Genomic DNA, 25,398 nt, shown 5'->3' with positions numbered 1-25,398 from the left:
TAGTTAGAAGTAGAGGGCAAGTAGATCTCGAAGGTTTCAGCCGAAAAGTACTCGACGATTATGAAAATTAGGGTTTGCAGATAATGATTCGATGATCTCCTCGTCCCTCGACTCCCCCTTTATATAGGAGGTGGAGCCGAGGGATTCGTGTAGTACAAATTACAGAGTCCGGGACGGTTTCTAACTCATCCCGCCATATTACAAAATAACACTTCCTATTACAACTCTATCTTTCCTTAAATACATCTTGGGCTCTCGAATCCTCTTATTCTTCGGGTAGTGGGCCTTCAGTAAACCCCGGGTACTATCTTTGGCAAGCCCATTTGGGATGCCTATGTCACTGAGCGCCGCCAGGCTACCCAACTGCCGCGCGAAATCGCCGCCGCCGCTGTCCACCGTGCCGCCGCCTGCGCCGCCGCCCGCGTCACCGCCGCCGTCCGCGCGCCACGCCCGCGCCCGTCGCCGTCCGCGCGCCGCCGCCCGCCGCGCGCCTCCTCCAACACCGACGACGCCGCCTCCAACACCGTCGCGCGCCGCCGCCCGCCGCCTCCTCCAACACCGCCGCCGCGCGCCTCCTCTCCGCCGGCGCCAAGGTGAGCCCCCGGCCACCCTTTTTTTTATTTTTTAGATTTTTAGATTGTTAGTATTAGATTTTTAGAAATAGTTAGTATTAGATTTTTAGATTGTTAGTATTAGATTTTTAGAAATAGTTAGTATTAGATTTTTAGAAATTGTTAGTATTAGATTTTTAGATTGTTAGTATTAGATTTTTAGAAATAGTTAATATTAGATTTTTAGAAATTGTTAGTATTAGATTTTTAGATTGTTAGTATTAGATTTTTAGAAATAGTTAGTAAACTATTTTTTTAGAAATAGTTAGTAAACTATTTTTTAGAAATAGTTAGTAAAAGTTACAATAATAATATGTATGTTAGAAATAATGTTAGTTACAACTCTAACATTAATAAAAATAATCCGTGGCGGTGCCCCTACCGGCGCCCGTGGCTGTGCTGCCGCGACATAGTGCCGACGCCCCTGCCGGTGCCGAGTCCGTGGCGGTGCCCCTACCGGCGCCCGTGGCTGTGCCGCCACGACATAGTGCCGACGCCCCTGCCGGGTTAAAAGTAGTGAAGTTATTTTTTAATTTATGTTAACGTTGGTACATATATATATGATTTGTTTTCGTAGCTACGATGCCGCGACAGCCGCCGCGCCGTGGTCTGACTCTCACCGAGGAGATGCAGCAGATGGGGGAGGTCCGGGACTGGGCTCCGCCGGGGTGGCACTGTGAGGTCTTAGCTTCCGGGTCGCGCACCTTGGTGCGGAATCCGGGTCCCGTCATCGACCCGGATATTCTGTGGTGGAGGTCTTATGGGCCACGGTCGTTTCAGAGGGAGCCGGCCCCGCCGGAGGAGGTAGCTCAGCGCATTGCGGCGGAGGACAAGCACGTTCGCCGTTACATGTATGCGTTAGACAACATGTATAGGACCGGATGGAGCGTTATGCAGGGATCTCATGTTAGCCATGCTCCCGTGATTGTTCCGTGGCTTTGGGGGTTCACCCGGCGCGGCTTAGGACCCGATCGGCGCCCTCTAGGACCCGGTCGGCGCGGTTGAGAGGTTGTAGTATTGATTGATGTATTAAGGTTAAATAAACATGAACCCGATCTATGTATGCATGTAACTGCACTATCTGCTTTCAGCACTATATTATCGATCCTTAGTTAAGAACTACATATGTAACTCCATTTTCAGTTTTCTGCATTATCCTTAATTTGATCATATGATGGTTCCTATATATAGCTTGCAGGTCGTTGTAGAAAGCATGGACAGAGATGAAATTCAAGAAAATTTCATGGAGAACCTCATAGCCCACGGTACTCTGGATGATCGCGACGACGACGTTATTCCAGATGATGGCAGTGACGATGTCACCGCAACTTATTTGAATGACTTCGGTGAGGGAGCGAAGAATATTGAGGAAGAAGATCCTAATGGCGCCGGTGAGGAAGAAGATCATCATAATGGCTCCGGAACCGTAGTTATCACCAAGGTATATAAATTAATTAAGCCGCTGTTGATCGACTAGATGCATTAACTAATTAAATTGTACTGACTATGAATTATTTCTTTTTTAGCCCTCCGGATCGAGTACTTCTTCTGTAAAGTCGAGGAAGCGAGGCCCGGCCAAAAAGTTGGACGACGGTGTTAGGCACGACATCACCCACATCGCTAAGGATGGTAAACCGATTGCTCCAGAGAAATGTGCAAAGGCATTTATAGCTCAATGCGGAGTGCTTGTTAGGGACCACGTCCCGATCATCGTTCGAGAATGGAACAAGCCGAAGGGACTAGTGCTGTCTGCAGAGGAAGAAGCTCAAGGTCTTTATATCGATGATGTAGCCAAAAACAACATTCTGACCAAGCTCATGTCACATTTCAACATAGTACCCGAAGAGGGGGATGACGCTGAAAAGGCCAAGCTGGAGCAGGCCCTCCGCGAGTTTGCCAAGAAGAAGATGGCCGAACTATTCAAGAACCACAAGAAAAGATTGCGCGGCCTTATCAAGAAAAAGAAGACTCCGGACAGTGAGAAGGTAAAAAATCATTGGGACGAATTCGTGAAGTACAGCACGGAGTCAGAAGAATTTAAGAAAAGGTCGGCAACAAATAAGGAAAATGCTGCGTTGAAGCTATATCACCAAATTCTGGGTCCAGGTGGATACAGGGCTAACCGTCCTAAGTGGCAGGCAGCTGAGGCGGAACTGACCAGGAAAGGGATCAGATTAGGGACACACGGTTGGATCGAACGGTGTAAGGAGTGGTTCTACGAGATTGGGGGAACGTTGCATCCAGAAACAAGGAAGTGCATCTATAAGAAAGCTCATCTGAAGTTTCCCATTGAAGCCCTAGAAAAAGCACATAAGGACGTGGAGGAGGGGAGGTTCCAGCCCGAAAGAGAGAACGATGAGCTGACACGCGCCCTTGGGAACAAAGAACACGGCGGATGAACACGAGGCACAGAAGGCTCCATTCCGTGGAAGTATGGCTTTCCTGCGGAAAGGAAGAGATTTCCTGATAAAACCCATGAGAGGAGAAAGGCAAGGAAACAGACCGCATACCGTCCTTAGAGGAGGGTATGAGCACCATGAAAGCCCAATTAACCATGGTAACCCAAGTACTTACATCCCAGATGGCTCAGGGGCAGGCTGTAGATCCTGCATTGCTCAATGCCCTCGTCCCGCTGCAATCTCAACAACACCGGAAAAGCAGCGTGGCTTCCTCTCAGCAGGTGGATAATTATGATGATGATGACCAGGTGGTCGAGCCTCCTCGCTACCCCCCGTGGATGATCTCACTGAGAGCCGTCCTTGTGAGCTGCATGTTAAAGTTTTCAACCTATCCTTCAAGGCGGCGGTCGGCATCCTCTTACCTACAAGGTCTTACCATTGCCGTCCGGTCCAAGACGACTTTGTTGTTGTGATGGTGGATGAAGTGTTGAGAGATTATGAGGGGTTGGTGCTTGAGCACCCTGCAGGTGAAGATGGGGAAATCAAAGAACTGGGAGAAGCCCGTAGAACCATCGTGCAATGGCGGAAGGAGAACATTGTGTTTCCAGGTGAGAAGCCAACAAGCAGGCCACCTCGTCCGCCTCCTCCGCCACCTGCGCAGTCTCCTCCGCGTGATGATTCTCCTCTGCGTGATGATGATTCCCATGTGCATGAGCAGTCTCCTCCGCGTGAAAATACTCCGCCGCCTCCTCCTCCTCGTCAGGAGACTCCGCCGCCTCCACCTAAGCAAAAGAGGAAGCTAACCGCGGCACCTCCTACAGCTCCGAAGAGATCATCAACTCCGATGAGGGCACAGACTCCAGAGTTGTTACCACATGAGTAGACTGAAGAGCAAAAGGCGTTTCTTGCGCCAAAGAAGATGTTTATTCCACCACAGACAGTGAAGCACTTTGCCGAGAAGAGAATGAAGAGACCTGAGCTGAGAGCTGATTATGACCGCTCTCTTGGACAGTCCTCTAGAGCGAGCAAAGAAGCAAAAAAAAGTCGCCCAGCTTGGACAGCAGGACATTCAGGCCGCACCCCACTTCGTCGTGGAGCCCTATCATGATCTAGAGACGGCATCGATGATGGAACGGGGGGCTAGAGCTCAGGGAGCATCAGTTGAGTACGAAGATTACTATCCAACGGCTCAAGTGGTAAACAAGTATAGATACAGATATGATCTCGTCAAACCTGGCGAGCTCGCGCGTCTAGGGACTCAGATGCGAAGGTTGCATGAATGGTACCTGAAAGCCTGTCGAAGAGGTGATGCCTACCTCACGGTGTATCTTAGAGATGAGCATTACTTCCGGGGGAAAGACGAGATAAACCTTGAGTTAGAAGAACTGTTTCAGTTATTCAATCAAGACGCCCTCGACAAAGCTGTCATCAGTTGCTACTGCCTGTAAGTGATTTATTTATGTAATTAAGTCTGTAGCTCAGCTCATTCATTTGCACTAACAATTATCCTCACTATATTCTTTGTGTACGCTATACATTTAATTATGCAGAATGAAGAAGCTCGAATACAAAAGAGGCAAGCTCCTACCGCTGGGGTTCATAGATCCAAACACAGTTCATGAAGTTACGGTTCGAGACTTCGCCAAGGACACAGAGGACAACATCGTAATGTTTTTAGAGAAGCAAGCAGACAAAGAGAATATATTATTTCCCTACAACTTCAAGTGAGTGTTATATATAACATACATTATGCTTGTGCACCTTCCACTTTATTCTCGTAATCATTGAGCTATGCTTGTGCAGATTCCACTTTATTCTTCTAATCATTGATCTTCACAAAGGAGTCGTAAAAGTCATGGACTCGAAACGTAAAGAATATGCGGAATGGGCGGACATGGTTGCCATCCTCCAGAGGTAGTTTCAATCAATTTCGTATTGGCATCTTCATCTGTTCTAATTCGACGATGTCATCAACTAATCAATTACTCATTTACTCATTATTTTTTGCCGGGCAGGGCTTGGAAACGGTTCATCAATACTGTTCCGGGTAAATGGAAACCGGAGCTTACATTTCAAGATTACCCTGTAAGTAGTACTATATATATAGCTATGTCCGTAAAACTCTATATATGATATTTACTTTCAATACGATGCTTGATTATTAGTTTGATCGAACTATTTTTTCGTAAAGTGTATGAGGCAGGAATCCGGGAATAACTTATGTGGATACTACGTCTGCACCTTCATTCGTGACATGGCATGTCCCAAGGGTGGGGATGCCCGTATACACCAGACTCGTGTACGATAACAAATTTTCACAATTAATCTTAATTAGTACCATCTATTGTATTGAGTTCCATTCATATATTGATCTCCTTTTTGAAATATAGATGATACGCCTGCGGGACACTCTCATAACGGAGGATCAAATACGAGCAATTCAAGAGGAAATCGCGGGATTCTTTATTACCGAGTCCATTACCCCAGGTGGAGAGCACTATCGGCAGTTCGTGACGATTGAGCAACTTCGTAGAAGCTAATAGATTTAGTAAAGAGATCCGACTAGCTTTATATTGTAAATATGCATGCATTACGTGTACTATTGACGATGTCTATATATATTCACGACGATTTTTTGTGGTTTCTTGAATGATATATATGCATTGCTGAAACTCTGCCGCGGCAGAGAAACGCTGGTACAGCCTAAATCTGTGCCGCGGCAGAGAAATAGCAATTCTCTGCCGCGGCAGAGAACCCCAGGCCCGGTTCGTAACACGAACCGGGACCAAAGGCCATCCACCGCAAGCTCCCTGACCGCACCACGTGTCGAGGCCTTTAGGCCCGGTGCAACTTTGAACCGGGACTAAAGGGGGGACCCTTTAGTCCCGCCTAATTGGTCCCGGTTTGGGAACCGGGACTGAAGGCCCAAATGGACCGGGCCTATAGCCCCGTTTTCCACTAGTGGCTACATGTTGCGTTTGTTGGGATCCGATGAATATGGAATACTATGCTATGTTGATTATTGATCTATCATCTATGTGTTGTTTATGATCTTGCATGCTCACCGTTATTAGTAGAGGCTCTGGCCAAGTCGTTACTTCTAACTCCAAGAGGGAGTATTTATGCTCGATAGTGGGTTCATGCCTCCATTAAATCTGGGATAGTGACAGAAAGTTCTAAGGTTGTGGATGTGCTGTTGCCACTAGGGATAAAACATCAATGCTATGTCTAAGGATGTATTTGTTGATTACATTACGCACCATACTTAATGCAATTGTCTGTTGTTTGCAACTTAATACTGGAGGGGGTTCGGATGATAACCTGAAGGTGGACTTTTTAGGCATAGATGCATGCTGGATAGCGGTCTATGTACTTTGTCGTAATGCCCAATTAAATCTCACACTACTCATCATAACATGTATGTGCATGGTCATGCCCTCTTTATTTGTCAATTGCCCAACTGTAATTTGTTCACCCAACATGCTATTTATCTTATGGGAGAGACAACACTAGTGAACTGTGGACCCCGGTCCATTCTTTTACATCAAATACAATCAACTGCAATTCTCACTCTACTGTTTTCTGCAAACATCATCATCCACACTATACATGTAATCCTTTGTTACAGCAAGCCGGTGAGATTGACAACCTCACTGTCACGTTGGGGCAAAGTAATTTGGTTGTGTTGTGCAGGTTCCACGTTTGGCGCCGGAATCCCTGGTGTTGCGCCGCACTACACGTCGCCGCCATCAACCTTCAACGTGCTTCTTGACTCCTACTGGTTCGATAAACCTTGGTTTCTTACTGAGGGAAACTTACTGTTGTACGCATCACACCTTCCACTTGGGGTTCCCAACGGTCGCATGTTGTACGCGTGTCAAGCTAAATTTCTGGCGCCGTTGCCGGGGAGATCAAGACACGCTGCAAGGGGAGTCTCCACTTCCAATCTCTTTACTTTGTTTTTGTCTTGCTTTACTTTTATTTACTACTTTGTTTGCTGCATTATATCAAAATACAAAAAAATTAGTTGCTAGCTTTACTTTATTTACTGTCTTGTTTGCCATATTAAAAACACAAAAAATTAGTTACTCGCATTTACTTTACCTAGTTTGCTTTATTTACTATTGCTAAAATGGGTACTCCTGAAAATACTAAGTTGTGTGACTTCACAAACACAAATAATAATGATTTCTTATGCACACCTATTGCTGCACCTGCTACTACAGCAGAATTCTTTGAAATTAAACCTGCTTTACTAAATCTTGTTATGAGAGAGCAATTTTCTGGTGTTAGTTCTGATGATGCTGCTGCCCATCTTAATAATTTTGTTGAACTATGTGAAATGCAAAAGTATAAGGATGTAGATGGTGACATTATAAAATTAAAATTGTTTCCTTTCTCATTAAGAGGAAGAGCTAAAGATTGGTTGCTATCTTTGCCTAAGAATAGTATTGATTCATGGACTAAATGTAAGGATGCTTTCATTGGTAGATATTATCCTCCTACTAAAATTATATCTTTGAGAAGTAGCATAATGAATTTTATGCAATTGGATAATGAGCATGTTGCTCAAGCATGGGAAGGAATGAAATCTTTAGTTAAAAATTGCCCAACCCATGGACTGACTACTTGGATGATCATCCAAACCTTTTATGCAGGATTGAATTTTTCTTGGCGGAACCTATTGGATTCAGCTGCTGGAGGTACCTTTATGTCCATCACTCTAGGCGCCGCAACAAAGCTTCTTGATAATATGATGGTTAATTACTCTGAATGGCACACGGAAAGAGCTCCACAAGGTAAGAAGGTAAATTCTGTCGAAGAAACCTCCTCCTTGAGTGATAAGATTGATGCTATTATGTCTATGCTTGTGAATGGTAGGACTAATGTTGATCCTAATAATGTTCCGTTAGCTTCATTGGTTTCTCAAGAAGAACATGTTGATGTGAACTTCATTAAAAATAATAATTTCAACAACAATGCTTATCGGAATAATTCTAGTAACAACTATAGGCCATATCCTTATAATAATGGTAACGGTTATGGTAATTCTTATGGGAATTCTTACAAAAATAATAGGAATACACCCCCTGGACTTGAAGCCATGCTTAAAGAATTTATTAGTACACAAACTGCTTTTAACAAATCTGTTGAAGAAAAGCTTGGGAAAATTGATATACTTGCTTCTAAAGTCGATAGTTTTGCTGCTGATGTTGATCTTTTGAAATCGAAAGTTATGCCTAATGAAAATAAAGATATTAAGTCATTTGCTACAGAAAACGCCATCCAAGTTAGAATTAATGAGAATATAAGATTGATGGCCGAATTGCGTGCTAGGTGGGAAAAAGAAGAAAATGCTAAAGATAACAATGTAGCTAAAGTTTGGACTACTACCACCACTAGTAATGCAAATGCTTCCCATGTTTACACACCTCCTACTATCAATGGTAAAATAATTGGTGTTGGCAATGTTTCTACTCCTAATGCAAAGCTTACAAAACTGCCTAAAACTGCTAAAACTGCTAAAACTGCTTGTGATAAAACTGCTGAATTTTTTTCCAATGTTGGGGACAATGATCCCATTGCTTTAGATTATAATGGTTTAGATTTTGATGATTGTCACATCTCTGAAGTTATAAAGTTCTTACAAAAACTTGCTAAAAGTCCTAATGCTAGTGCTATAAATTTGGCCTTTACGAAACATATTACAAATGCTCTCATAAAAGCTAGAGAAGAGAAATTAAATCGTGAAGCTTCTATTCCTAGGAAGTTAGAGGATGGTTGGGAGCCCATCATTAAGATGAAGGTCAATGATTTTGATTGTAATGCTTTATGTGATCTTGGTGCAAGTATTTCCGTTATGCCTAGAAAAATCTATAACATGCTTGACTTGCCACCATTGAAAAACTGTTATTTGGATGTTAATCTTGCTGATAACTCTACAAAGAAACCTTTGGGGAGGATTGATAATGTTCGCATTACTGTTAACAATAACCTTGTCCCCGTTTATTTTGTTGTGTTGGATATTGAATGCAATACATCTTGTCCCATTATATTGGGAAGACCTTTTCTTCGAACTGTTGGTGCTATTATTGATATGAAGGAAGGCAATATTAAATATCAATTTCCTCTCAAGAAAGGTATGGAACACTTCCCTAGAAAGAGAATGAAGTTACCTTTTGATTCTATCATTAGAAAAAATTATGATGTTGATGCTTCATCTCTTGATAATACTTGATACACACTTTCTGCGCCTAGCTGAAAGGCGTTAAAGAAAGCGCTTATGGGAGACAACCCATCATTTTACTACAGTACTTTTGTTTTATATTTGAGTCTTGGAAGTTGTTACTACTGTAGCAACCTCTCCTTATCTTTATTTTATTGCATTGTTCTGACAAGTAAAGTCTTTGATAGTAAGGTTCATACTAGATTTGGATTACTGCGCAGAAACAGATTTCTTGCTGTCACGAATTTGGGCAGTAGTCTCTGTAGGTAACTCAGAAAAATCTGCCAATTTACGTGAGTGATCCTCAGATATGTACGCAACTTTCATTCAATTTGAGCATTTTCATTTGAGCTAGTCTGGTGCACCTAAAAAATTCATCTTTCCGGACTATTCTGTTTTGACAGATTCTGCCTTTTATTTCGCATTGCCTGTTTTGCTATGTTTGATGGATTTCTTTATTCCATTAACTTTAAGTAGCTTTGTGCAATGTACAGAAGTGTTAAGAATGATTATGTCACCTCTGAACATTTGAATTTTGATTATGCACTAACCCTCTAATGAGTTGTTTTGAGTTTGGTGTGGGGGAAGTTTTCATGGATCAAGAGAGGAGGATGATACAATATGATCAAGGAGAGTGAAAGCTCTAAGCTTGGGGATGCCCCCGTGGTTCGTCCCTGAATATTTCAAGAAGGCTCAAGCATCTAAGCTTGGGGATGCCCAAGGCATCCCCTTCTTCATCGACAACATTATCAGGTTCCTCTAGTGAAACTATATTTTTATTCCATCACATCCTATGTGCTTTACTTGGAGCGTCTGTATGTTTTTATTTTTGTTTTGTTTGAATAAAGTTGGATCCTAGCATTCATTGTGTGGGAGAGAGACACGCTCCGCTGTTGCATATGGACAAATATGTCCTTAGTTTTACTCATAATGTTCATGGCGAAGGTTGAAACTGCTTCGTTAAATTGTTATATGCATGGTTGGAAACGGGAAATGCTACATGTGGTAATTGGTATAATATCTTGAATAATGTGATACTTGGCAATTGTTGTGCTCATGTTTAAGCTCTTGCATCATATACTTTGCACCTATTAGTGAAGAAATACATAGAGCTTGCTAAAATTTGGTATGCATGATTGGTCTGTATAAGGTCTAGATATTTTCTAGTAAGGGTCGAACAACAAGGAAGACGGTGTAGAGTCTTATAATGCTTGCAATATGTCTTTTATGTGAGTTTTTCTGTACCGGTTCATACTTGTGTTTGTTTCAAATAACCTTGCTAGCCTAAGCCTTGTATTGAGAGGGAATACTTCTCGTGCATCCAAATCCTTGAGCCAAACACTATGCCATTTGTGTCCACCATACCTACCTACTACATGGTATTTTACCGCCATTCCAAAGTAAATTGCTTGAGTGCTACCTTTAAAATTCCATTCTTTGTCTTTGCAATATATAGCTCATGGGAAAATAGCCTAAAAACTATTGTGGTATTGAATATGTACTTATGTATCTTATTTCCTAATAAGTTGCTTGTTGAGCGATAACCATGTTCCTGGGGACGCCATCAACACTTTGTTGAATATCATGTGAGTTGCTATGCATGTTCATCTTGTCTGAAGTAAGGGAGATTTATCATGAGTTGAATGGTTAGAGCATGCATATTGTTAGAGAAGAACATTGGGCCGCTAACTAAAGCCATGATCCATGGTGGAAGTTTCAGTTTTGGACAACAATCCTCAATCTCTTATGAGAATATTATTTGTTGCTGAATGCTTATGCATTAAAGAGGAGTCCATTATCTGTTGTCTATGTTGTCCCGGTATGGATGTCTAAGTTGAGAATAATCAAAAGCGAGAAATCCAATGCGAGCTTTCTCCTTAGACCTTTGTACAGGCGGCATAGAGGTACCCCTTTGTGATACTTGGTTAAAACATATGTATTGCAATGATAATCCATGTAAATCTGAGCTAATTAGGACAAGGTGCGGGCACTATTGGTATACTATGCATGAGGCTTGCAACTTGTAGGATATAATTTACATAATACATATGCTTTACTACTACCGTTGACAAAATTGTTTCTTGTTTTCAGAATAAAAGCTCTAGCACAAATATAGCAATCAATGCTTCCCTCTGCGAAGGGCCATTCTTCTACTTTTATGTTGAGTCAGTTTACCTATTTCCTTCCATCTTAGAAACAAACACTTGTGTTAAATGTGCATTGATTCTTACATACTTGCTTATTGCACTTATTATATTACTTTATATTGACAAATATCCATGAGATATACATGTTACAAGTTGAAAGCAACCGCTGAAACTTAATCTTCCTTTGTGTTGCTTCAATGCCTTTACTTTGAATTTATTGCTTTATGAGTTAACTCTTATGCAAGACTTATTGATGCTTGTCTTGAAATTACTATCCATGAAAAGTCTTTGCTATATGATTCAATTTTTTACTCATTGTATTTACCATTGCTTCGAATCGCTGCATTCATTACATGTGCTTACAATAGTATTGATCAAGATTATGATGGCATGTCACTTCATAAATTATCTTTGTTATTTATTACCTACTCGGGACGAGTAGGAACTAAGCTTGGGGATGCTGATACGTCTCCAACGTATCGATAATTTCTTATGTTCCATGCTTGTTTTATGATGATACACACATGTTTTATACATACTTTATGTCATATTTATGCATTTTCCGGCACTAACCTATTAACAAGATGCCGAAGAGCCAGTTGCTGTTTTCTGCTGTTTTTGGTTTCATAAATCCTAGTAAGGAAATATTCTCGGAATTGGACGAAATCAACGCCCAGGATCTTATTTTTCCACGAAGCTTCCAGAAATCCGAAAGGGAAACGAAGTGGGGCGACGAGGCGGCCACACAACAGGGCGGCGCGGCCAGGCCTGGGGCCGCGCGGCCCTACTGTGTGGGTCCCTCGCGTCGCCCCCTGACCTACCTCTTCGCCTATAAGAAGCCTTCGTCGATAATAACTCCAGTACCGAGAGCCACGATACGGAAAACCTTCCAGAGACGCCACCGCCGCCAATCCCATCTCGGGGGATTCAGGAGATCGCCTCCGGCACCCTGTCGGAGAGGGGAATCATCTCCCGGAGGACTCTTCACTGCCATGGTCGCCTCCGGAGTGATGTGTGAGTAGTTCACCCCTGGACTATGGGTCCATAGCAGTAGCTAGATGGTCGTCTTCTCCTAATTGTGCTATCATTGTCGGATCTTGTGAGCTGCCTAACATGATCAAGATCATCTATTTGTAATGCTACATGTTGCGTTTGTTGGGATCCGATGAATATGGAATACTATGCTATGTTGATTATTGATCTATCATCTATGTGTTGTTTATGATCTTGCATGCTCTCCGTTATTAGTAGAGGCTCTAGCCAAGTCGTTACTTGTAACTCCAAGAGCGAGTATTTATGCTCGATAGTGGATTCATGCCTCCATTAAATCTGGGACAGTGACAGAAATTTCTAAGGTTGTGGATGTGCTGTTGCCACTAGGGATAAAACATCAATGCTATGTCTAAGGATGTATTTGTTGATTACATTACGCACCATACTTAATGCAATTGTTTGTTGTTTGCAACTTAATACTGGAGGGGGTTCGGATGATAACCTGAAGGTGGACTTTTTAGGCATAGATGCATGCTGGATAGCGGTCTATGTACTTTGCCGTAATGCCCAATTAAATCTGACACTACTCATCATAATATGTATGTGCATGGTCATGCCCTCTTTATTTGTCAATTGCCCAACTGTAATTTGTTCACCCAACATGCTATTTATCTTATGGGAGAGACAACACTAGTGAACTGTGGACCCCGGTCCATTCTTTTACATCAAATACAATCAACTGCAATTCTCCCTCTACTGTTTTCTGCAAATATCATCATCCACACTATACATCTAATCCTTTGTTACAGCAAACCGGTGAGATTGACAACCTCACTGTCACGTTGGGGCAAAGTAATTTGGTTGTGTTGTGCAGGTTTCACGTTGGCGCCGAAATCCCTGGTGTTGCGCCGCACTACACTTCGCCACCATCAACCTTCAACGTGCTTCTTGAATCCTACTGGTTCGATAAACCTTGGTTTCTTACTGAGGGAAACTTACTGCTGTACGCATCACACTTTTCACTTTGGGTTCCCAACGGTCGCGTGTTGTACGCGTGTCAGTGGAGTCCACCTGGGACTCCACCCCCTAGGGTTGGCCGGCCATGCTAGGTGGAGTCCCTCCGATACTCCGCCTTCCATAGTAATTTCTTCCGGAATTTTCTAGAACCTTCTAGAACCTTCCATAAATGCACCGGGTCATTTTCAAACTTATAAAATGACTTCCTATATATGAATCTTATTCTCCGGACCATTCCGGAACTCCTCGTGATGTCCGGGATCCCATTCAAGACTCCGAACAAAACTTCGAACTCCATTCCATATATTCAATATCTACTAATACGATATCAAACCTTAAGTGTGTCACCCTACGGTTCGCGAACTATGTAGACATGGTTGAGACCTCTCTCCGACCAATAACCAATAGCGGGATCTGGAGATCCATAATGGCTCCCACATATTCAACGATGACTTAGTGATCGAATGAACCATTCACATACGATACCGATTCCCTTTGTCACATGATATTTTACTTGTCCGAGGTTTGATCATCGGTATCTCTATACCTTGTTCAACCTCGTCTCCTGACAAGTACTCTTTACTCGTACTGTGGTATGTGGTCTCTTATGAACCATTCATATGCTTGCAAGCTATTAGACGACATTCCACCGAGAGGGCCCAGAGTATATCTATCCGTCATCGGGATGGACAAATCCCACTATTGATCCATATGCCTCAACTCATACTTTCCGGATACTTAATCCCACCTTTATAACCACCCATTTACATAGTGGCGTTTGATGTAATTAAAGTACCTTTCCGGTATAAGTGATTTACATGATCTCATGGTCGAAAGGACTAGGTAACTATGTATCGAAAGCTTATAGCAAATAACTTAATGACGTGATCTTATGCTACGCTTAATTGGGTGTGTCCATTACATCATTCATATAATGACATAACCTTGTTATTAATAACATCCAATGTTCATGATCATGAAACTATGATCATCTATTAATCAACAATCTAGTTAAGAGACTTACTAGGGACTCATTGTTGTTTACATAAGACACATGTATCAATGTTTCGGTTAATACAAGTATAGCATGGTATATAAACATTTATCATAAACACAAAGATATATAATAACCACTTTTATTATTGCCTCTTGGGCATATCTCCAACACACTTGCACTAGAGTCAATAATCTAGATTACATTATAAGGTACCTAACACCCATGGCATTCTGGTGTTGGTCATGCTTTGCCCTAGGGAGAGCTTTAGTCAACGGATCTGCTACATTCAGATCAGTGTGTACTTTGCAAATCTTTACTTCTCCATCTTCGATGTACTCGCGAATCGAATGATAACGCAGCTTGATATGCTTCAGCCTCTTGTGTGACATTGGTTCTTGTGCATTGGCGATGGCACCCATGTTGTCACAGTAGATGACTAGTGGGTCCAATGCACTAGGAACCACACCGAGCTCTACAATGAACCTCTTCATCCATACCGCTTCTGATGAAGCCTATGAAGCCGCTATGTACTCCGATTCTGTTGAAGACTTTGCCACCGTGCACTGCTTCGAGCTTGCCAGCATACTGCAGCACCATTCAATATAAACACGTACCTAGACTGAGACTTAGAGTCATCAGGATCAGTGTTCCAACTTGCATCGGTGTAACTGGTTACAACGAGCTCTTGGTCACCTCCATAACAAAGAAACATATCCTTAGTTCTTTTCAAATACTTCAGGATATTCTTGACCGCTGTCCAGTGTTCCATTCTTGGATCACTTTGATATCTGCTAGTCAAACTAACAGCATGTGCTATATCCGGTCTAGTACATAGCATGGCATACATGATAGAGCCTACTGCTGAGGCATAGGGGATCTGACTCATCCTTTCTCTTTCTTCTGCCGTAGCCGGACCTTGAGTCTTACTCAAGACTTTGCCTGGTAACATAGGTAAGAACCCTTTCTTACTTTCGTCAATTCTAAATTTCTTTAGAATCTTGTCCAGGTATGTACTCTGTGAAAGCCCTATTAGACGTCTTGATCTATCTCTATAAATCTTGATGCCTAATATGTACGATGCTTCACCAAGGTCTTTCATTGAAAAACTATTATTCAAATAACCGTTCACACTGCTTAATAGTTCTATATGTCTTAAATGGTTGCACATATTATTTTTTCTAGTGAAAAATGCGAACGCATAAAACTGGACGTAATACACGGCTTAATAAGCTACTAATGTTCTTAGACTTATTAAGTCTCAGGCGACTGATCTGTAGAGGGTCCCTTAGAGGTACGTGCCATCTGATGTCCTGTTTTACATTTCGCACAATGTAAAATTTTTACTAACCAGCATTTCCTGCTATATATGGTGCCAATTATTCCGTACAGATTGTAAAACAAGCTCACAAATCGTATTTTAAGCAAAGCACAAATATACAATTCGTGTACAGTAGTGGTACAGTACAATTAGACGTCGGGGATAGGCACGCGCAGGACGGGGCGCAGCGAGAGGCCGGCCTTCCTCCTGGAGGTAATGCCGAAGGCCTCGGTCATGTCGAACTCCGCCGGATCAGCCACCCCCGGCGCCTCCCAGTCGAAGTGCAGCAGCATGCTGGCGAGCGCGAGCTCGACGTTGGCGAGGCCGAAGCCCATGCCGGGGCACATCCTCCTGCCGGCGCCGAAGGGCAGCAGCTCGAAGTCCACCCCTCTGAAATCCACCCCGTCCGCCGCCGCGCCGGCCTCGAAGCGCTCCGGCCGGAACTCCTCGGGGTCGTCGGGCCAGTAGCGCTCGTCGCGGCCCAGCGCCCAGACGTTGACGAGCACCTGCGTGCCCCGCGGCACGTCGTAGCCCAGCACCTTGCACGCCGGCGCCTGCTGGCACTCCCGCGGGAGGAGCAGAGGCAGGGGCGTGTGCAGCCGGAACGTCTCGCGGATCACCAGGTGCAGGTACGGGACGAGGGTGGCGAGCTGGTCCTCGTCCACGGCGCCGTTGGCCTCGAAGGCTTGTCGGACCTCCGCCGTCGCCCGGCGCATCACCTTCGGGTTCCTCACCAGCTCCGCTATGATCCACTCCAGCGTCGTCGCCGATGTCTCGCTGCCCGCGCCGAAGATGTCCTACATGCCATGCAAGTATGCCACGCGCGACGGAGACAGTTAGCTAGCTAGAGTGATGACGCACATGATGTCGGTCGGCTTTGATTGATTGGTTGCTTACGAAGATGACGGCTTTGATGTCGCCCATGTCGAGCGGGAACTGTAGGCCGGCTACGTCCTTCTGGATCCTGAGGAGGATGTCGATGAGGTCCTCATCGTCCCCGGCGACGGCCACCCTCTCCTGGTGCTCCGTGATGATGCGGTCGAGGATCCCGAACACGATGTCGCGGCACTCCTCGGCGCGGCGGACGGCGCCGCTGGCCCACACCGCGAGCCGCGAGGACGGCCACAGGTCGGCCGGGTTGAACCCGGCCACGAGCCCGATGGATCGGTCAAGCTCACGGAGGAACAAGTCGCGGTCCTTGCACCTGTCGCCCATAACCGCCCGCACCGTGCTGTCCGCCACCAGCGCCGACAGCCTTGGGCGCATGTCGATGACCTCCCCGGCGGCCGCGGCGGCCCCAACGGCGCGGAGCATGGCGCGGACTTCCTCCTCCCGGATGGCACGGAAGGAGAGCACGCGGCGCGCGGTGAGGAGCTCGGTGACGGCGATCTTGCGCATCTGGCGCCAGTGGTCGCCGTAGGGGGCGAAGATGATGTCCCGGCCGCCGTTGGTCATGACGCGCACGGTGGAGCTGAGCGGGCGCGTGGCGAAGGACGTGTCGTGGGTCTTCATCACCTCGCGGGCCGCCTCCCGGGACGACACCACCAGCGTGGGCACCTCGCCGAGCCGGAGCAGCATGACCGGCCAGCCGTGCCGCCGCGCCAGGTCGCGCATGGCGCGGTGCGGGAGCTTCCCGGCGAGGTGGTGCATGCTCCCGAACACAGGCAGCGTCCACGGCCCTGGCGGCAGCCGCAGGCCATGGTTCTTGCCGTCCGGCGCTGCCGGGCTGCGGATGCGCCTGGCGAGCAGGAGGAGCAGCGACGCCAGGGCCAGACCGAGGTAGACGACGACGTAGTCCTCCATTTTGTGTTTTGTTGGTACGATGAATGGATCGATGTGCTTCCAGACGTGAATGTGACGCCCACATATATAGGCGGCATATTGCCGTCGTTTTGCACTTAGCACCGGAGACAGTGCTTAGCTGCAAAGATGCGGCCATGGAAATTAAGACAACAGACTTTTCATCCTAAGTACTAGCTCCATCCCAAAAATATAATATCGGACTAAAATTCAAATTTTGTGAAACTTGATCAAGTACTAGTACTAGTACTATATAATTAGCCATGATGAACTTTGACAGAAAAAATTAAGCACAAAATCTTAATTATATAACTTGGTTTTATTTGGATTCGTATTGAAGAACTTCTAATTATGTTAATTTACATCAATTTTTTTTTTATATATTTAGAGCAATTCTTCTTAGTTAAAGAAAAAAACATAAAAAACGAATACGGTTTATTCCTTGGAGTGAAGGGAGTATTATGAGTATTCTACCTACTTATCGACGTGGACTGATTAACAAGGGACACCTTGTAAGCTGTTCAAGTTGCATATTATTGTTAGACCAACTAAATTGGATGAAACGATGTGAGTATCTTTAGATGTAGAAGTGCTGAAGTGCATGTAGCGTCGAGAAATGTGTTACAAGTGAGAGGATATTCCGCAACTAGTTGCCGCTGCTCCCCATTCAAAAAATGTAAACTAAAATTTTGAATATACATTGTGTTGTATATCTGATACATCTGTGAAGTTTCATCTAAAATTATATCAATATATGGCTTGTGTAAGAAATGGAGATCCAAGAACACGGGACAAAACATGCTTTCCCAGGCCTTGTCATCTAGCACCAAGAGTACATATATCTAATGCCTGACTGGACATATGCGAATGCATTTCATATTGGTCTTCTGGGACAAAACACATGTTTCATGATCTGATGATCAAAATGCATATGAGTGGGTGAACCTATACGTCGATCTCGTTCCTTGGCGCGTCTTGCATGATCGGAGATCAGGAGAACGATACTGGGAGCAAGATAACAAACTTTTCTTGTGGAAGTATTCACAACTTTGCAATCACGGAAGTGTGTGCATTGTCTTCACTGCCATGCTGTCTTTCTTGCATGCACACTACACATCGCAAACGAACTTACGGTGTGCAATGCGTGCATTATTTTATTTGCCTTTTGTCTTGTTGCGGTAGAGAATAGGAGAAGAATCTGCCTGCGAGGTGATCCTTGCTGAAATAAGAATATATTGTATGAATACAAATATAGGCTGAACATGTCTGGTGATGATGTGACCTTTCCTGGCCAGGTTCTGCCGTACTGAGTTTGATCTCGTGCCGATTGTTTTTCCATTTTCCAAACCAACTGAAAACGAGACATCTGGCTGCTAGCTACGAATACTGTACAACCCATATTTTTTTAATAAAGAGGATATATTAATATCACGGAGATATCAATTGTACCTAGCCTCTGCAACAACATCATGTCCTAAAGAATGTACACAACTAAAAAAAAAAAGAAGAATTACAAAAGAGAAACTCCTGCTACAGAGATCGAAAACTTCGAATAGCAACACTAGTACCACCAAGACAACATCAGAAGATCAGCTTCTCCATAAGCGACGCCTCCAGGAAGGAAACCGTGGACAAACACTGTCGTCGCCCGATCATAGATCTTAGTTTTTCACCCTCATGAAAGTATTCACTCTCAAACAATACCTTCAACAAGAACATTGTCAGGCACATCCAATTAAGGCTAGACCTTAGATTTTCAACCTCAAAGATAGAACTCCGAACTTCTCATGTGCAGTCGCCCCCACATACAAGTCGATGTTTGAAGTCACAAAGGACCAAGACAATTCCACCTTACCACCAAGATCCGATCACTATTGCTCTTCGACCAATCTCGGTTTTCATGATCTTCTCCGCCGGCACTATGGAAAGAAAACAAGCTCCATGATATTAACAGCTAGCAGAGCTTCGAAGCGCTCCCTCTGAAACCAAACGCAGATAAAAATCATGTGTGCGCAGAACTAAAAACGCTCAATCCAGCAATCTTCAGGCATTGATCGCACAATGAATTTCGTCGGCAGGGCCTTCCAGAACACGACAATCCAACCAGCCCGGTGGGAAGAAGCTTCCGACCGACTTGGCGCTAGAGGAATCTGAGGACCACCACCATTATTTGCAAGACTAGCAGCCCCCTCGCCGCCGGTCAACTACCAACCAGATCGGAAGACATGGAGAGAGCAGTCCAGCACGGCCCAACGGTGTGGCAAGGACCAACACCAGGACCGCACCTGCCCAGACTCCCCCGGTCTAGATCTTGGTTGAAACCCTAGATTGGATCGAGGCGGCGCAGAGCACCACCGCGCGGAGGGCGTTGGCGGTGCACCACCCCTTCCTTGTCGTTGACCAGGTGGAGGCGCTCCGGCCCCGGCCACGCCCAGCCACGCCGCCCATGGACCTCCGCCGCCGCCCACCAACTCCCCTGAACAACGATCGAGAAAACCACCTCACTTGCCCACCGCCGCACCAGACGGATAGGCGCCGCGATCACCGCCAGCACCCGGCGGCAACAACGGCCAGGAGAGGGAGGAGAGGTGGGGCTCTTAGGGTTGGGGAATGATGGATCCTCCGGAGCCGCCCGGGGGGAGGTCGGGAGGCTCTTCTAAATTATGTTGCTCAGTTGGCACTGTACAAACCATATATTTGTATTTGTAGCAGATATTCTTGTTTGGCCACTTATGCTCTACATATTAAAGCTCTTATCAATAATGCGACTGCTCTCTTGGTCCTGAATGTTTATCATGAAGTCACCCATACATTGCTCCATCTCGTGATGGATTGTCTCGGGGTCACCACCACCCCCATCTAGGAAGAATGTTTGTTCAAGACAGGCGGATGCAGGACACACAAGGCTCATGCTAGATTGAAGGTCCTACATAAGACATATAGCGACGACAAGAGGACCTTCGGAGTTCCGAGCTCATGGGATGCCAGATCTTTTTTTCCGAAAAGGGGCAGCCCCAGCCTCTCTATCAAGTGATGCATGCAGCCTCGGGGATGCTAGTTCCAAGATGGACGATTGGTAGTTGGAAAACTTTGAGCTGATATCCAATGATGAGGATGACGATGTTCAGCATTGATGGCCGGGATGTCGAAAATGACAAGGACGATAATTAGTTAAGTTGTACTAGGTTTACGTTGGCTTTGTTTATGGGTATAATTGTTTATTTCCTTTTATGTCAATGTCTATGTCGGCCCTTGGTCTGTGTATGTCTAAGTGTATCAAGGGAATATGCAATTGAGGTTGCAATACTACCAAGGTTTTTCTAGACCTACTAGCAGTGGGGGTTTCTCTGTTCTAGAGAATTTTCCGAGCATGGTCAGTAGCTATTGACCTTATCGGAAAAAAATGGTCTACAAACTGCTTGGAACTCCAGTTGAGGATGTCACCGCTAGCATTCCCTTATAGGAATCGATCAGTTATAAATCTTACAGCCCACATGTGTGTAATAAATCTCGTATCCACATTCTAAGGATTTCGAGTTCATTCAGTGATTATTACAGTAAGAAATGTTGTATCAGGCAGAAAATAGGCAATGTGTATAGGTTCAGCAGACAATCCAGGGACACACCTATGCGGTACTGCCAACCCAAAAAATCGTCTATGGCCTCAAGATGGCTTTCAAGCCGAAAAGTCTGGAAACAAAATTTTCCCCAAATATTTACCGGTCTTCTACACATCATTCTACAGATTTTGCGTGAAGACTGCTTCTTTGTTTGAGCATCTGAACACCCAGTGGACTTTATTCTCTAAAAACCTTTGCTGGTCAATACTCAATAGTGACAAAAGTCACATCTAACCCATAACCTGTGTCGAGCGTAAAACCGTTCAGTAACACGGTTTAAGGGCCGGTAGGAAATGTGTTTTTCTATACCAGTGAACCACGGGCGCACACCGGAGCACCTGGAGAAAATCCTGTAAATTGTTTGCATATTATAAACTTTAGTGCTTTTAGGTACCTGAAATCATGTTTATCGTCTTGGTCAGTGAAGAATATGGAAGTTCTGTTTCCCCAGTTTTTGGTTCTTAGGGCATCTCTAACCGAGCGACCCAAACGGGCGCGCTGGACCATCCGTTTTGGCCATTTGGATGACCAAGCGGACACCCAGACAGCGGTCCGCGTCCGCGTGTCCGGTTGGGTCGCACCCTGCGCCCAACGCGGCGACCCAAAAAGACGCCACGTGGTTCGTCTTCCTTGCGTGGCGCTGCGCCATGGCAGGCCTCGACGGGACAGCAATGGCGGGCGGTAGAACTCGCAGGAAAGTTCCCGCGCGCGCGCGAAAAGGCCATTGACGCGCGCTCGCGCCCAACTTTCCCGCCCAAGGCCGCCAGCTATAAAAGACGGCGGCGGTCTCACAGACCTCATCACACCCGCTCCGCCGTCCTCTCCCCCTCCACCTTCTCCGGCGCCCTCTCCGTTGCCATGCCGCGCACTCTGCAGGCCACGTGGGCCAAGCTCTCCCTCGCCGCCCGGGCCAGGTTCCCGCAGACGAAGGAGGAGGAGCCGACGACGAGGCGCTCCGCGTCGCTGCCAAGACGGCGGTGAAGAAGGAAGAGGTCGCGGAGATGGTGGAGGCGGCCGCGGACGGCTGGCACGAGACCGCGGACGGGTGGTACGAGGTCGCGGAGGAGGGGGCCGCCGCGGAGGAGGAGCCCGTCGACGCGGAGGACCTCGCGCTGGCGAACATCAACGCCGCCATCGAGGAGCGTCTCGCCGACCTCACGCGCGTGACGAAGGAGCACGAGGCCACCTGCCGGGCCGGCTGATACGTCTCAAACGTATCTATAATTTCTTATGTTCCATGCTACTTTTATGATGATACTCACATGTTTTATACACATTATATGTCATTATTATGCATTTTCCGGCACTAACCTATTAACGAGATGCCGAAGAGCCAGTTGCTGTTTTCTGCTGTTTTTGGTTTCAGAAATCCTAGTAAGGAAATATTCTCGGAATTGGACGAAATCAACGCCCAGGGGCCTATTTTTCCACGAAGCTTCCAGAAAACCGAAGGAGTCACAAAGTGGGGCCACGGGGCTCCGCCACACTAGGGCGGCGCGGCCTACAGGGGGCCCGCGCCGGCCTGTGGTGTGGGGCCCCCGTGAGGCCCGCTGACCTACCCTTCCGCCTACTTATAGCCTTCGTCGTGAAACCCCCAGTACCGAGAGCCACGATACGGAAAACCTTAGAGAGACACCGCCGCCGCCAATCCCATCTCGGGGGATTCAGGAGATCGCCTCCGGCACCCTGCCGGAGAGGGGAATCATCTCCCGGAGGACTCTACACCGCCATGGTCGCCTCCGGATTGATGTGTGAGTAGTTCACCCATGGACTATGGGTCCATAGCAGTAGCTAGATGGTCGTCTTCTCCCCATTGTGCTATCATTGTCTGATCTTGTGAGCTGCCTATCATGATCAAGATCATCTATCTGTAAAGCTACATGTGCGTTTGTTGGGATCCGATGAATAATGAATACTATGCTATGTTGATTATCAATCTATCTATGTGTTGTTTATGATCTTGCATGCTCTCCGTTGCTAGTAGAGGCTCTGGCCAATTCATTGCTTGTAACTCCAAGTGGGGGTACTTATGCTCGATAGTGGGTTCATGTCTCCATTAAATCTAGGGGAGTGACAGCAACCTCTAAGGTTGTGGATGTGCTGTTGCCACTAGGGATAAAACATCAATTCTATATCTAAGGATGTATTTGTTGATTACATTACGCACCATACTTAATGCAATTGTCTGTTGTTTGCAACTTAATACTGGAGGGGGTTCGGATGATAACCTGAAGGTGGACTTTTTAGGCATAGATGCATGCTGGATAGCGGTCAATGTACTTTGTCGTAATGCCCAATTAAATCTCACACTACTCATCATATCATGTATGTGCATTGTTATGCTCTCTTTATTTGTCAATTGCCCAACTGTAATTTGTTTACCCAATATGCTATTTCTTATGGGAGAGACACCTCTAGTGAACTGTGGACCCCGGTCCATTCTTTTACATCGAATACAATCTACTGCAATACTCGTTTTACTGTTCTTTGCAAACATCATCTTCCACACTATACATCTAATCCTTTGTTACAGCAAGCCGGTGAGATTGACAACCTCACTGTCACGTTGGGGCAAAGTAATTTGGTTGTGTTGTGCAGGTTCCACGTTGGCGCCGGAATCCCTGGTGTTGCGCCGCACTACACTCCGCCGCCATCAACCTTCAACGTGCTTCTTGGCTCCTACTGGTTCGATAACCTTGGTTTCTTTCTGAGGGAAATCTTGCTGCTGTGCGCATCACACCTTCCTCTTGGGGTTCCCAACGGATGTGTGTCTACACGCCATCAAGCTCTTTTTCTGGCGCCGTTGCCGGGGAGATCAAGACACGCTGCAAGGGGAGTCTCCACCTCCAATCTCTTTACTTTGTTTTTGTCTTGCTTTACTTTTATTTACTACTTTGTTTGCTGCACTAAAACAAACACACAAAAAATTAGTTGCTAGTTTTACTTTATTTACTGTCGTGTTTGCCATATTAAAAAAAACACAAAAAAAATTAGTTACTTGCATTTACTTTACTTAGTTCATTATGTTTCCTCCTAAGTTTATTCTTAAAGATGTACCGGTAGGCCGAGGATCTATCCTTGGAAAAGATAATATAGAAGATTTTTTCACTCATATTAGTACGGTTGAAGATTTTGAAGATAGACACTTGGTAGAACTTGCTCCTACCTATGAAATTGCTGTTGCTTCTTTAGTACACGCATTAGAAGCTAGATTTGTTAATCTCAATCCCGTGATTCAACATATGTTCCTTACACTAGGTGATATGGAAGAAGGAGAAAAGAAAGATTTTGTCTTAGAAACCCTTCTCAAAGAATTTGGTGATGTAGCTAGAGAGGCTAGAAAAGTATTTATTAAATATAAGAGGCTTGGGTTGTTCACCGACTTCGCAAAAACACTTGAAAAGATGGACATGGATAGAGTAAGGTACACTAATAATGTAAATGATGGCGGGGAGATTAAAGTGCCGATACCTATTAAGCTCTTAGGAATGCATGAAGCACTAGAAAAGAATTTTGATTGGATTGTTCCTGAAAATTTGTTTGATGAGAATAGTAAGCCTAAGAGTAATGTAAAAGGAGCATCTGAAACTTACATAGATAAGATACAATGCATTGATGCTTCATCTCTTGATAATACTTGATACACACTTTCTGCGCCTAGCTGAAAGGCGTTAAAGAAAAGCGCTTATGGGAGACAACCCATCATTTTACTACAGTATTTTTGTTTTATATTTGAGTCTTGGAATTTGTTACTACTGTAGCAACCTCTCCTTATCTTAGTTTTATTGCATTGTTGTGCCAAGTAAAGTCTCTAATTGAAGGATGATACTAGATTTGGATTACTGCGCAGAAACAGATTTTCTTGCTGTCACGAATTTGGGTTGAATTCTCTGTAGGTAACTCAGAAAATTATGCCAATTTACGTGCGTGATCCTCAGATATGTACGCAACTTTCATTAGTTTTAAGTTTTCTCATCTGAGCAAGTCTGGTGCCTCTAAAAAATACGTCTTTACTGTTCTGTTTTGACAGATTCTGCCTTTTATTTCACATTGCCTGTTTTGCTATGTTAGATGGATTTCTTTGTTCCATTAACTTTCAGTAGCTTTGTGCAATGTCCAGAAGTGTTAAGAATGATTGTGTCACCTCTGAACATGTGAAATTTTTGATTATGCACTAACCCTCTAATGAGTTTGTTTCGAGTTTGGTGTGGAGGAAGTTTTCAAGGGTCAAGAGAGGAGGATGATACAATATGATCAAGGAGAGTGAAAG

At 45.0% G+C, this 25,398-nt stretch overlaps 1 protein-coding gene across 1 annotated transcript; it reads right to left on the bottom strand.

Annotated features, from left to right (window-relative positions):
- Positions 1-15,811: 15,811 nt before the first annotated feature.
- Positions 15,812-17,515, bottom strand: LOC127316540 (zealexin A1 synthase). The gene is made up of 2 exons (XM_051346958.2): positions 16,606-17,515; positions 15,812-16,505 (listed from the first exon to the last, which is right to left on the bottom strand). Exons 1-2 carry the CDS (start codon positions 17,509-17,511, stop codon positions 15,858-15,860), a joined length of 1,554 nt encoding a protein of 517 aa, XP_051202918.1. The 5' UTR covers positions 17,512-17,515; the 3' UTR covers positions 15,812-15,857.
- Positions 17,516-25,398: the final 7,883 nt, after the last annotated feature.

Source organism: Lolium perenne, chromosome 7 (genome assembly GCF_019359855.2).
Source record: "Lolium perenne isolate Kyuss_39 chromosome 7, Kyuss_2.0, whole genome shotgun sequence".
NCBI classification, from domain to species: Eukaryota; Viridiplantae; Streptophyta; class Magnoliopsida; order Poales; family Poaceae; genus Lolium; species Lolium perenne.
The sequence above is the reverse complement of the archived record's forward strand: the minus strand, read 5'-3'. Positions and strand labels throughout refer to the sequence as shown.